The sequence below is a fragment of the Salvelinus alpinus genome, chromosome 16 (genome assembly GCF_045679555.1).
Source record: "Salvelinus alpinus chromosome 16, SLU_Salpinus.1, whole genome shotgun sequence".
NCBI classification, from domain to species: Eukaryota; Metazoa; Chordata; class Actinopteri; order Salmoniformes; family Salmonidae; genus Salvelinus; species Salvelinus alpinus.
In genome coordinates, this window is record NC_092101.1 from 6,651,607 (window position 1) to 6,665,837 (window position 14,231).

At 42.1% G+C, this 14,231-nt stretch overlaps 1 protein-coding gene across 4 annotated transcripts in view; it reads right to left on the minus strand.

Annotated features, from left to right (window-relative positions):
- LOC139540695 (ubiquitin carboxyl-terminal hydrolase 13-like) overlaps positions 1 to 14,231 on the minus strand; it is a 60,208-nt gene that overhangs the window by 30,611 nt on the left and 15,366 nt on the right. For 2 of the 4 annotated variants that reach the window (XM_071344562.1, XM_071344565.1), the window contains 6 exons: positions 12,188 to 12,372; positions 11,885 to 11,979; positions 11,475 to 11,680; positions 11,075 to 11,146; positions 10,603 to 10,708; positions 1,879 to 2,004 (listed from right to left, as the gene is read on the minus strand). In XM_071344562.1, coding sequence (XP_071200663.1) covers positions 1,879 to 2,004; positions 10,603 to 10,708; positions 11,075 to 11,146; positions 11,475 to 11,680; positions 11,885 to 11,979; positions 12,188 to 12,372 — 790 coding nt within the window. The remainder of the gene's footprint in view (positions 1 to 1,878; positions 2,005 to 10,602; positions 10,709 to 11,074; positions 11,147 to 11,474; positions 11,681 to 11,884; positions 11,980 to 12,187; positions 12,373 to 14,231) is intronic. The other 2 variants (XM_071344564.1, XM_071344563.1) reach the window with 2 other exon arrangements.

Genomic DNA, 14,231 nt, shown 5'->3' on the forward strand with positions numbered 1-14,231 from the left:
CAGAACCAGCGGTGTCGTTTGACTTAGCAAACGAGGATCGGATGTCGTCGACCTTCTTTTCAAAATGGTTGACAAAGTCATCAGCAGAGAGGGAGGAGGGGGGAGGAGGGGGAGGAGGATTCAGGAGGGAGGAGAAGGTGGCAAAGAGCTTCCTAGGGTTAGAGGCAGATGCTTGGAATTTAGAGTGGTAGAAATTGGCTTTAGCAGCAGAGACAGAAGAGGAGAATGTAGAGAGGAGGGAGTGAAAGGATGCCAGGTCCGCAGGGAGGCGAGTTTTCCTCCATTTCCGCTCGGCTGCCCGGAGCCCTGTTCTGTGAGCTCGCAATGAGTCGTCGAGCCACGGAGCAGGAGGGGAGGACCGAGCCGGCCTGGAGGATAGGGGACATAGAGAGTCAAAGGATGCAGAAAGGGAGGAGAGGAGGGTTGAGGAGGCAGAATCAGGAGATAGGTTGGAGAAGGTTTGAGCAGAGGGAAGAGATGATAGGATGGAAGAGGAGAGAGTAGCGGGGGAGAGAGAGCGAAGGTTGGGACGGCGCGATACCATCCGAGTAGGGGCAGTGTGGGAAGTGTTGGATGAGAGCGAGAGGGAAAAGGATACAAGGTAGTGGTCGGAGACTTGGAGGGGAGTTGCAATGAGATTAGTGGAAGAACAGCATCTAGTAAAGATGAGGTCAAGCGTATTGCCTGCCTTGTGAGTAGGGGGGGAAGGTGAGAGGGTGAGGTCAAAAGAGGAGAGGAGTGGAAAGAAAGAGGCAGAGAGGAATGAGTCAAAGGTAGACGTGGGGAGGTTAAAGTCACCCAGAACTGTGAGAGGTGAGCCATCCTCAGGAAAGGAACTTATCAGGGCGTCAAGCTCATTGATGAACTCTCCAAGGGAACCTGGAGGGCGATAAATGATAAGGATGTTAAGCTTGAAAGGGCTGGTAACTGTGACAGCATGGAATTCAAAGGAGGCGATAGACAGATGGGTCAGGGGAGAAAGAGAGAATGTCCACTTGGGAGAGATGAGGATCCCAGTGCCACCACCCCGTTGACCAGAAGCTCTCGGGGTGTGCGAGAACACGTGGGCAGACGAGGAGAGAGCAGTAGGAGTAGCAGTGTTATCAGTGGTAATCCATGTTTCCGTCAGTGCCAAGAAGTCGAGGGACTGGAGGGAAGCATAGGCTGAGATGAACTCTGCCTTGTTGGCCGCAGATCGGCAGTTCCAGAGGCTGCCTGAGACCTGGAACTCCACGTGGATCGTGCGCGCTGGGACCACCAGGTTAGAGTAGCAGCGGCCACGCGGTGTGAAGCGTTTGTATGGTCTGTGCAGAGAGGAGAGAACAGGGATAGACAGACACATAGTTGACAGGCTACAGAAGAGGCTACGCTAATGCAAAGGAGATTGGAATGACAAGTGGACTACACGTCTCGAATGTTCAGAAAGTTAAGCTTACGTTGCAAAAAATCTTATTGACTAAAATGATATAGTACTGCTGGCTGGTGAAATAGGCTAGCTAGCAGTGGCTGCGTTGTTGACTTTGTTTGAAAGTGTAGCTGGCTAGGTAACCTCTAACTGGCTAGGTAACCTCGACAATTACTCTAGACTACACAATTATCTTGGATACAAAGACTTTTTTTTTTTTTTTTTTTTTTTTTTTTTTACTTTTATTATGGCCATCATTGAAAGACAAGCTGAAAGGCCAGTGCCGTTAGATACCGTTTATGCTTATGAGCCTTTTATTGAACACCAGTGACTGTTTTCCAATTGCTGTACCTCTGCAACAATGGCATACTGTATTCATCACTACGTGCCTTTTAGAGAAGTTTTTATCATTACAAGTACACCATAAAACGCTCCTACTTATAGAAAACACGTATGAAGCCATACATGCATACCTCCACCAGGTTGATGAGATGCAGGAAAAACTTCTGTGCATCTTGCTGTCTGTTGGAGGAGAACTCTGGGTGGCCATTGCTAACCAGGGCTTTGAACATCTTGAGAGAGATACCCTTTGGCTGGTGCTGGAATGAGAACAAGGGGTCACACACACAGTGAATGATTTGTAACCTGTCAACGGGTGGGTGCAGCAAGACAAGACGCCAAACCAAAACCATTGAAATGTGATTGGTGGTACTTCAGGAAAAAATCATATTCCGCTAATAAACATTCTGAATATCATGAGGCTAATTTCCAACTTGAGGCAATTTCACCTACTCAAGTTAGGATTTGTCTCGACTTGAAAAGGGCTTTGCCATCTTCGTTTTTCAATTTTAAAAAACGAATTTAATCAAGCAGAAATCAAATCAAATTTATTCATATAGCCCTTCGTACATCAGCTGATATCTCAAAGTGCTGTACAGAAACCCAGCCTAAAACCCCAAACAGCAAGCAATGCAGGTGTAGAAGCACGGTGGCTAGGAAAAACTCCCTAGAAAGGCCAAAACCTAGGAAGAAACCTAGAGAGGAACCAGGCTATGAGGGGTGGCCAGTCCTCTTCTGGCTGTGCCGGGTGGAGATTATAACAGAACATGGCCAAGATGTTCAAATGTTCATAAATGACCAGCATGGTCAAATAATAATAATCACAGTAGTTATCGAGGGTGCAGCAAGTCAGCATCTCAGGAGTAAATGTCAGTTGGCTTTTTTAGCACGTCCGATGAACATGTCAGGGTTCCATAGCTGCAGGCAGAACAGTTGAAACAGTTGAACAAGTACAATATTTTTCTGTTATGAGAGCAGTGACAACGGTGCAAAGTCTAATCTGTGCTGTACCTACACCATCGCATACAGGCATAATGAGACACTAGGACCAATGAAGCCCCCAAAATAAACAAGCATGCTGGCAATTAACCTTGAGATCCTTTCCCCACAAAAACAAGCAGTCAATCTACAGGCAATCATGACAGTCTTTATTAGCTGTGTGAGATTAATCATAAATCTCACAACAGCAGGTGCTGTAGTGTAGAGTCCCTCTATGTCGGTAATCTGTATAGTAAATAGTTGTGGATTCAGGGCTGTATTGTACAGATTAGATTAGCAACAATTCACACTGCTCAAGCAAGACAAGTTGATATGCAGCAGCTAGCCATCTAGGCAGTGAAAAATGCCAAAATGGCACATTTGTTAAATGAGAGCCTTGCGTAGTCTTAACAGTCTGTATACTCCCTTGTCCTAAAGCTAAAAAAAAATGACCCGCCTTCACTAAACCCCTAAAATAAAGCAGCTTAATTGATTTTTAAACCCCAAATCTATTTTGCATGAAGAAACAACCTGTCATTCATCACAAACTTTGTGAATATCTGGGTTTTCCCTCTTCACAATACAGAAAGACAGCATTTAAAATCAGTGGACACCACTCTGGGTTTTTTAACAAGAGATAGCACTTTTATAACCTAAGAAAGTATCAGAAATGTGCAGAAAGTAGTTTTGAATGCATTTTATTATATATATTTTATTTATATACACTGTACAATGAGGAATTCAACTACAAAATACTAGTCTTCTCCCATTTTTCTTTTTTTAAACATTGTTGTTTATACACCTTGTGAGTGGGGGCAATCAATAAGAATAAAACAAGATAATAGATACAAAACGAAAACGTGAAGAACATAAATCAATCAACTCTAATTAGCACATGTAGGCCAGTATGCAAGTGTGTGTGCATGGCATTCGCCTCTCCCGAGTCCGTACGGGAGTTGCAGCGATGAAAAAAAACGAACTACCAATTGGATACCATGAAAATTGGGGAGAAAAAAGGGGTTAAAAAATATAGAATAATTAAAAAGGGGACGTGAGAATTTATCCACAGGATATATCCACAGGATTTTCAAAGTGCTGGTAGTGCGTTTAGATTTCTATTACCCGAAGCATGTGCAGAACCATGTAAACGCATGCATGAGCTCAGCAAGAATGCATGCGTCTCGTGCATGGATTTTTATCTTGTGCACATGCTTCAGTGATAGAAATCTGAATGCACTACCAGCGCTTTGAAAAAAGTTTGTAGTTAAACTTTCTGTAGATAGCGCATTTGGAAAGTATTCAGACCCATTGACTTTCACATTTTGTTACATTACAGCCTTATTCTAAAATTGTTTCCCCTCAATCTACATGTAACAGTATAACTTTAAACCGTCCCCTCGCCCCGACACGGGCGCGAACCAGGGACCTTCTGCACACATCAACAACAGTCACCCACGAAGCATCGTTACCCATCGCTCCACAAAAGCCGCGGCCCTTGCAGAGCAAGGGGCAACACTACATCTAGGTTTCAGAGCAAGTGACGTAACTGATTGAAACGCTACTAGCGCGTACCCGCTAACTAGCTAGCCATTTCACATCCGTTACACTCACCCCCCTTTCAACCTCCTCCTTTTCCGCAGCAACCAGTGATCCGGGTCAACAGCATCAATGTAACAGTTTAACTTTAAACCGTCCCCTCGCCCCGACCTCCGGCGCGAACCAGGGACCCTCTGCACACATCAACAACGGTCGCCCACGAAGCGTCGTTACCCATCGCTCCACAAAGGCCACGGCCCTTGCAGAGCAAGGGGCAACACTACATCTAGGTTTCAGAGCAAGTGACGTAACTGATTGAAATGCTACTAGCGCGTACCCGCTAACTAGCTAGCCATTTCACATCCGTTACATACACACAATACCCCAGAATGACAAAGCAAAAACAGGTTTCGATTTTTTTTCTAATTCATTACAAATTAAACAAAATATTACAACTAAGTCTTCTTGGGTATGATGCCTCAAGCATGGCACACTCTATTTGGGGAGTGTCTCCCATTTTTCTCTGCAGATCCTCTCAAGCTCCATCAGGTTGGATGGGGAGCATTGCTGCACAGCTATTTTCAGGTATCTCTAGAGATGTTTGATTGGGTTCAAGTCCAGCCTGGCTGGGCCACTGAAGGACATTCAAAGACTTGTCCCGAAGCTACTCCTGCGTTGTCTTGGCTGTGTGATTAGAGTCGTTCTCCTGTTGGAAGGTGAATGTTCGCCCCGGTCTGAGGTCTCGAGCAGGTTTTCAGCAAGGATCTCTGTACTTTGCTCCGTTCATCTTTCACTCGATCCTGAATAGTCTCCCAGTCCCTGCCTCTGAAAAACATCCCCACAGCATGATGCTTTCCTCCAGGCGTGACACTTGGCATTCAGGAGAGAATATTGTTTCTCATGGTCGGAGTCCTTTAGGTGCCTTTTGGCAAACTCCAAGCGGGCTGTCATGTGCCTTTTACTGAGGAGTGGCTTCCATCTGGCCACTCTAGCATAAAGTCCTGATTGGTGGAGTGCTGCAGAGAATGGTTGTTCTTCTGAAAGATTCTCCCATCTCCACAGAGGAATTCTGGAGCTCTGTCAGAGTGACCATCGGGTTCTTGCTCAGTTTGGCTGGGCAGCCAGCTCTAGGAAGAGTCTTGGTGGTTACAAACTGCAGAAATGTTTTGGTACCCTTCCCCAGAGTTCTGTGCCTCAACACAATCCTGTCTCAGAGCTCTACAGACAATTCCTTCGACCTCATGGCTTGGTTGATCTAGCTAACGTTAGCTAGCTACATGGTTGACACTGCAGCTACCTAGCTTAGCCAGCTTAGCCAGTGACAACCTAATGTAATAGCTAGTTAGTTATTGCCACACACACACATCTGATTAATTTGTTCACTCTTTATGCCAATGACAAGTTGGCTAGTTATGGTCCAACTACCCATATGGCTAGTTAGACCATATGGGGAGCTAAAAACACATTAAACTTTGTCTGTCAGATTCTGGGTTAGCCAAAGCTAGCCATTTGATTTGCACTCGCCCTCAAAAACACAGCAGAATTTTATCTGAGAAATACTTCTTACTCCAGAAATATACAATATTATCAAGGCAGAAGGTAATTAAAGTGCCACTTCCCTCTGATCACATTTGGCTAAGAACACACAAACAAAAATATCCTCAGGCGTGAAGACGTACGCTTCACTTCAAGAGCCGTGGTGGAGATACAGGGTTTGTTGACAAGTTATTTTGAATACATTTCATTGTTCAAGGGGTCGTGAAACATTCATACAGATGTAAAGGGGAACCAATAGTATCGATTCATGGAAAATCACTAAATTTGGAGGCTTTCCTCCGACAGTGATGACATGAATTGTAATGATTGTAAGTCGCTCTGGATAAGAGCGTCTGCTAAATGACTTAAATGTAAATGTAAATGTATGAAATATCTATCAATCTTCGTAACTGAAGTGATTTGGTAAAATGTAACGTAGTAAAAATTAAGTTACTTCCCTCAGAAATTACTTGAGTAAGAGTACAAGTACAGCCCACAGAGAGTAACTTCAAAAGTACTAGTTCCTCCAAAAACTCAAAGAGCAATGCAAGAAGCCTACTACATAGACTACTTGAACTGATGCCAAGTGGACCTGCAGTCTAAGTTATTGTATAGCCTACAAACACCACTTCCAGCTGACCCCTGCCTGGCTGTGATTCTAAATATTTAAAAAATCATTCAAATCCTCCTGCTGCAGGATTATGTTCCTACTGCGACAAAAGGGGGCAAATTAAGACCCAAAAATAAATTGGGGACAAATATTGGGTTATAATATTGAAAATATTTTTTTTAAGACATGCAACACAGCCTTACATTTTTTATAACTACAAGTTAATCAGAAGGAGAAATAATGAATATTGACAGAGGAGAATACATATTTCTGCACATGTCCCTTCCTTTTTCCATTCTGCCAGGCAACGGTGTTCCACTCAGCTGTCTGTGTCCAAAACTAGCAGTGGCCTCAGATGAAATGCAGAGCCACATTCCTGCCCTATCCATTACTGCTGTGGCTAATAAGGGCTAAGAGAAGTCAGGGGTGTAAAGAAACAGACTGTTTTCCAATAGGCTTTTAGTGCTTCATTTCCTTATTTCATAGCCTTTTACTGTACACAGTGCCTTCAGAAAGTATTCATACCCCTTGACTTATTCCACATTTTGTTGTGTTACAGCCTGAATTCAAAATGGATTAAATTGATTTTGTTTCTCACCCATCTACACACAATACCCCATAATGACAAAGTGAAAACATGTTTTTCGAAATGTTTGCAAATGTATTGAAAAGGAAATACAGAAATATTGCATTTCCATAAGTATTCACACCCCTGAGACAATAGTTTGTAGAAGCACCTTTGGTAGCGATTATGGCTGTGAGTCTTTCAGGGTAAGTCTCTAAGAGCTTTCCACACTTGGATTGTGCAACATTTGCCCATTATTCTTTTTTAAATTCTTCAAGCTCTGTCAAATTGGTTGTTGATCATTGCTAGACAACCATTTAAGTCTTGCCATAGATTTCCAAAAGTCAAAACTGTCCCTTTCGGCCACATTCATTGTCTTCTTGGTAAGCAACTCCAGTGTAGCTTTGGCCTTGTGTTTTAGGTTATTGTCCTGCTGAAAGCTGAATTAATCTACCAGTGTCTGGTGGAACGCAGACTGAACCAGGTTTTCCTCTAGGATTTTTCCTGTGCTAAGATCCATTCCGTTTCTTTTTTTAATCCTGAAAAACTCCTCAGTCCTTAATTAATGATTACAAGCATACCCATAACATGATCCAGCCACCACTATGATTGAAAATATGAAGAGTGGAATTCAGTAATATATCGTATTGGATTTGCCTCAAACATAACACTTTGTATTCAGGACAAAAAGATCAATTGCTTTGCCACCTTTTTTGCAGTTTAACTTGTGTTGTTGAATGTTTTTATTCTGTAAATGCTTCCTTTTCACCTCTGTCAATTAGGTTAGTATTGTGGAGTAACTACAATGTTTAATGACTGATTGGTGACTTTAAAACAGTTCTCCTATTTGCCTAAAATCTCTGAGTGGTTTCCTTCCTTTCCGGCAACTGAGTTAGGAAGGACACCTGTATCTTTGTAGTGACTGGGTATATTGATACACCATCCAAAGAGGAATTAACAACTTCAATGCTCAAAGGGATGGTCAAGGTATTTTTTTTTTTACCCATCTACCAATAGCTACCCTTCTTTGTGAGGCATTGGATCACCTCCCTGGTCTTTGTGGTTGAAATTCAGTGCTTGACTGAGGGACCTTTCAGATAATTGTATGTGTGGGGTACAGAGATGAGGTAGTCATTAAAACAAATCATGTTAAACACTATTATTGCACACAGAACGAGTCCATGCAACTTGTCAAGTAAATATTTACTCATGAACTTATTTAGGCTTGCCATAATAAAGTGGTTGAATACTTATTCACTCAAGACATTTCAGCTTTTCCTTTTTTATAACATTTGTAAAATATTCTAAAAATATCATTACACTTTGACATTATGGGATATTGTGTGTACGCCAGTGACAACAAATCTCAATTGAATCCATTTTAAATTCAGTCTAACATAACAAAATGTGTACAAATGGGTGTGAATACTTTCTGAAGGCACTGTAACCACATAGGTGAAAGCACTTTAATTTGAAACATGCTGCCCTCACCTATTAAATCCAATCAGATTATTATCTACGAGGTAAAGAAGCCAAAAGGGAGAAGCCATGTTCGACATTTGGGACATGAATATAGAATATCAGTTGTAATTTCGGGAATAAGCTAATATCATAAACATTGACAAGCGATCAGTAGAGATAACCAAGTGTTTTCTGAGGAACACTTATGGACGTCACCTATTTTAAGGCTCAATTTTAAAACGGTCGTAGAGCTGTAAAATTTCACATTGAGTACGTTTACATGCACACTAATACACTGAACAAAAATATAAAATGCAACAATTTCAAAGATAAGGAAATCAGTCAATTGAAATAAATGAATTAGGGCCTAATATGGATTTCACATGACATGCATCTGTTGGTCACAGATCCCTTAAAACAATTTTCAAAATAAGTTGGGGTATAGATCAGAAAACCAGTCAGTATCTGCTGTGACCACCATTTGCCTCACGCAGCACGACACATCTCCTTCGCATGGAGTTGATCAAGCTGTTGATTGTGGCATGTTGTCCCACTCCTCTTCAATGGCTGTGCAAAGTTGCTGGATATGCTCAATGGATGACATGTCTGGCGAGTATGCAGGCCATGGAAGAACTGGAACAGTTTGTACAGAAATTCTTTGGTTGTGCAAATCTGCAGTTTCATCAGCTGCCCGAGAGGCTGTTCTCAGACGATCCCACAGGTGAAAAAGCTGGATGCGGAGGTCCTGGGCTGGCGTGGTTACATGTGGTCTGCGGTTGTGAGGCCGGTTGGACGTACTGCCAAATTTTCTAACACGACGTTGGAGGTGGCTTATGGTAGAGAAATTAACATTAAATTATCTGGCAACAGCTCTGGTGGACCTTCCTGCACTCAGCATGCCAATTACACGCTCCCTCAAAACATCTGTGGCATTGTGTTTTGTGACAAAACTGCACATTTTAGAGTAGCCTTTTATTGTTCCCAGCAGAAGGTGCACCTGTGTTTAATCAGTTTCTTGATATGCCACACCTGTCAGGTGGATGGATTATCTTGGCAAAGGATACATTCTCACTAACAGGGATGTAAAAAAAATGTGGGCACAAATTTTGAGAGAAATAAGCTTTTTGGAACATTTCTGGGATCTTTTATTTCAGCTCATGAAACCAACATTTTACATGTTGCATTTATATTTTTGTTCAGTGTAATTCGACATTAAACTGATTGCGGCAGTAGGCAGAGTATGGAAATAGTCATGTGAAAACCTTACTCTGCTTATCTTAAATCGGCATAAGGTCAAAATTGAAGTAAGCATGCGTCGATTAAAACACCTGGTTTTCTGAGCTATCTTTCTAATTATTAGGACATGTAAACAGCTTTTCGGCAGTGTATTTGATCTGCATATTTGCCAGCACCAGCAGAGTGAACCTCCTCTTATGTGAAGTAAATTCTGAAAAACTCAAAGTATGCATCTTAAAAAACGGTTCACATACAAACTTTATATGTCCGTACTCATAATCAAATAGACTTCGCAAAAATAAGTCACTGCACTTATCTGAAGTCCCATCAAGTAGCCTGATTTCAAATGTGTCCATGTAAACAAATTAGGAAAATCATTCTTCTTGTAAAGCATGCAAACGTTTTTAAAAAACTATTATATTAATCTGACCAGCCACAGTAATCGTATTAGTGTGTCCATAACCGTGCTCATTGTGTCTTAGAGGCAGAGTTCATACTCATCATGATTCCATGTGTCTGGGATTCTTTCTAGCGACTATTCCGCAGCTTATTTTTATATATCAAGAAATGTGAACAGAGGAAAAAGTAATGAAGACCGAGCAGAACAAACGTTCAGGAGAAAGACATTTTTTACAAACGCTTATGCATTGTTCACACTACCAGCATAGACTTATTTTTGCTTGTTCATGTAATGAGGACGATCGGAAATCAATAACATTCTGTTTTGACCTGAATGCAGACTCCTCATTATATTACACTTGCATTACTAGAAGTTTAAAAACTAGTGGCTGAATAAATAAAGTACAGTACACTAGTTAACCACAGCTCTTTCGCCTACTTATCTGGAACCACAAAACAAAACATTCTCCAAATTTCCATTTGTCAGTCTGTAACTTTGCATGCTCACATTATACCCAGATATCGAGCTGGACGTACCCAGTCTAATACCTTGTATTCTTCTTTCATCACCTGTTCAATGAGCTCGGATTTCATTGGTGGTTTGGAGTACAGGCCTGAGAGGAGTCCGTGGCCCAGTTTAGCCCTGGTGGATAAACAAAAACAAACCAAAGGATTAGTGACAAACCAATATGGCCTGTCCTATTACACAAGCTTGCATTGTAATACAGTAGCTTCTCAAACTTGACTAAGAAAAGCTCTTTGCCAACACCAACATACAAACAAAAAGTAAAGAAATTGGTCAATAATTTAAACTGGCAAACACATATGACCTATTACACATGCTTGCATTGTAACAGCTACTCAAACTACTAACAGCTACTAAGAACAAAAGAGATCGGGCAACACCAGTGGTAAACAACTTGCTGATTTATGTGACGAGCTAAATCAAATCAACATGGTGAGGGTCATAAACATGATAACAACGTTATTTACCTGTGTATTGACTTACATTTGTGTGCTGAAGTCCGTGCTGGGGTCAAGAGGTGAGTAGTCATATATCCTCTGTAGATTTCCAACATACCTAGAGATTAAAAACAGACATCATACAATATGAGATTGAACACCACATTCATCCACTCGTACAAACCTGCCACTTACAGTACTGTAGGTATTGTTGTGCAGCTATTATCCGATAGATGTGTACAAAACATGTATTAAGACCTTTAGGTCAAGTCACTTTTCTTTCATAGTCATCTTTATCGGTGTTGTTGTATGAGGGCGAAACATGACGACCCCCCTAGACCCCCACGCCCAGATTTACTATGTTTATTCCGGTCCATTCTGAAGGCCTCGCTCTCGATCTCCCTCTATCCCTCTCCTACACCATCCCAGATGCTAGTGATACTTACGCCCTCTGGAACTCAGGGATGCTGAAGAGGACCTGCATGGTGGTGCCCAGGTAGCAGCTGTTGCCCAGGTTCTTGATGCCCGTGAAACCCGAGCCGTACACTGCCTTCAGCTTCATGCCCGACTCCTGGATCACCTCCCACTCGCTGACTCGCGGCCGCACGTTGTTTGTGTTGTCTGTGTTGTGGTGGCCGTTATCTGTTCCATTCTATTCAATCAGCGGAATAAAAGGAGTGAGTCCCCATTCAAAATGGGGGTCCAGCCATACCCAGAAACGGTTGATATTATTCCAGGCCCACATTCTATGTGAAATGGAAATGCCTGTTTGATATAGGTTACTTTTTGGTGACATTGACAGACAGTAGTTGTTGAAAATCACAAATTGTATTCCTACAATGACGGCAAGACGTACCCGCTGAATCTGTATAATGTCTATTCCAAAGTGTTGCAAGTGTTCGGATATTTGCGGGTCCAGGACAGCTTCTTCTTCATCGAATGAATAAATATCTGAGAGAGAAAATCTAAACAGTTAAACCTAGTTACAAGTTAATTGCTACTCGTAACTTCACAAACAACTAATTGAAGTAGGTTTATGGTCAGTTTATACACAACACAAGGGACAGTTTAGTAGAGACGGTCTGCTTTACACTAATGGAAGAATTAAAACACTGACATCAGGCCAGTTCCCCCCCCCCGGCCAATATGTGTCACTGACCTGCTATGTCTGGGGTGAGGTTGTCCAGCTTGACAGCTAGGGGGAAGTTAGTGTCTTTGAAGTGGTCCAAGGCGTGGCCATTTCCTCCGGCACCATCAAAGAACCACTTCCCACAAAGCACCGCTCCGTCCGACAGGTTCAGCCACAGGTTCTCTTTCATCTCACACTTCTGACATTTCCATCCACTGAGAAGAGAGGGGACAGGGGGGAAACATTCAGTCATATCACATGTTGCTCTTATACATTTGTTTCAGTGTCGTTTTTCCTTGCAGGACAAAATGGCAAGAATGTCCGAAAAGCATTCTCTCTCATTGGGGTTACTTTGATGACCTGAATTATGTTCAATAAAAAGGGTAGGACAGTCTTGTGTGTTTTTAACGTTTCTCATTATAAAGGACTTCTTAACGCTAGTGCTTCTTAATGCTAAATAATAGGAGTAACTTCCATGTCAGGCAAAAGGCACTGTAACGTTACAGAGTACCTTGGCTTCAGACACCTAAGAAAACACCTGTTGATTGGAGAGCTGCTGAGATATGGGTCGGCCAAGTTAATCCAAGTGCTCTGGTGTGTCCCATCATGTTTTGTGCACCTCAAAGAGTGACAGAGTTGATGCAGCTGCACATGGGTGTCTGCTTGGGTTTATATTTAGTGTGGTAACCTTCTCTCTCATCTACAGAGTGGCCCAGCCGCATTCGGACCAATCTAAATTTGCTACCGTTCATAATTACCTTCCTTAGCACAGGAAATTGATTGACCAGTTGCTGAGAAGTCTACCTATGACAACCATGCCAGTATAATACATCTGAAATTGAGCATATTCTTTCTGCGTATGTAGGCCTATGTGATCTGACCTTGGGAATATTCAACCAGGAGGGATTCCTTGATATGGGGGCAGAATCCCACAAGTAAAGTGGAGGGACGCGCAAGTAAATTAAGTCAATTGTTCTCAAACTGGGCTCCGCGGAGGTACTGCAGGGGTTCCGCGGCCAGACCTCAAAATAAATATATTTTAAAAAAATACAAATTACATGTAATTGTTTTAATGCATATTAAACACATTTTGGGATCTGTGGAATAAGTTAAGAGGGTGCAATACAATGTAATATTAATGTACAATTTACATTAACCCTGGGCAACATGGGCCTGGGAGGCTCACAGGGATATTGGTATCCACAGTACTCCACAAATTATACATTTTTCAACTCAATACCTCCTGTATTCCCCACCAATTATTTGTTTTACATAAATGCACTGTAATTCAAGCTGTTAAAGGTCCAACGCAGCCATTTTTTATCTATACTCAACAAAAATATAAATGCAAAATGTAAAGATGTTGGATGTTGGACCCATGTTTCATGAGCTGAAATAAAAGATCCCAGGAATTTTCCATTGGCACAAAAAGCTTATTTCTCTCAAATTTGGTGCACAAATTTGTTTACATCCCTGTTAGTCAGCATTTATACCTTGTCAAGATAATTAATCCACCTGATAAGGTGCAGCATATCAATAAACAGCATGATCATTACACAGGTGCACCTTGTGCTGGGGAGAATGAAAGGCCACAAAAAATGTGCAGTGCCACAGATGTCTGAAGTTTTGAGGGAGCGTGCAATTGGTATGCTGACTGCAGGAATGTCCACCAGAGCTGCTACCAAATAATTTTATGTTTAATTCTCTACCATAAGCCACCTCCAACGTCATTTTAGAGAATTTGGCAGTACGTCCAACCGGCCTCACAACCGCAAACCATGGACGCCCAGGACGTCCACATCCAGCTGCTTCACCTGTGGGATCGTCTGAGACCAGCCACCCGTACAGCTGATTAAACTGAGGAGTATTTCTGTCTGTAATAAAGCCCTTTTGTGGGGGAAAAGCTCATTCTGAGTTGGTGGGCCTGGCTCCTAAGTGGGTGGGCCTATGCCCCCCCAGGCCTACCCCTGCCTAGTCATGTGTAATCCATAGATCAGCGTCAATAATTCATTTATTTCAATTGACCGATTTCCTTAAATTAACTGTAACTCGTTGAAATTGTTGCATGTTCCAG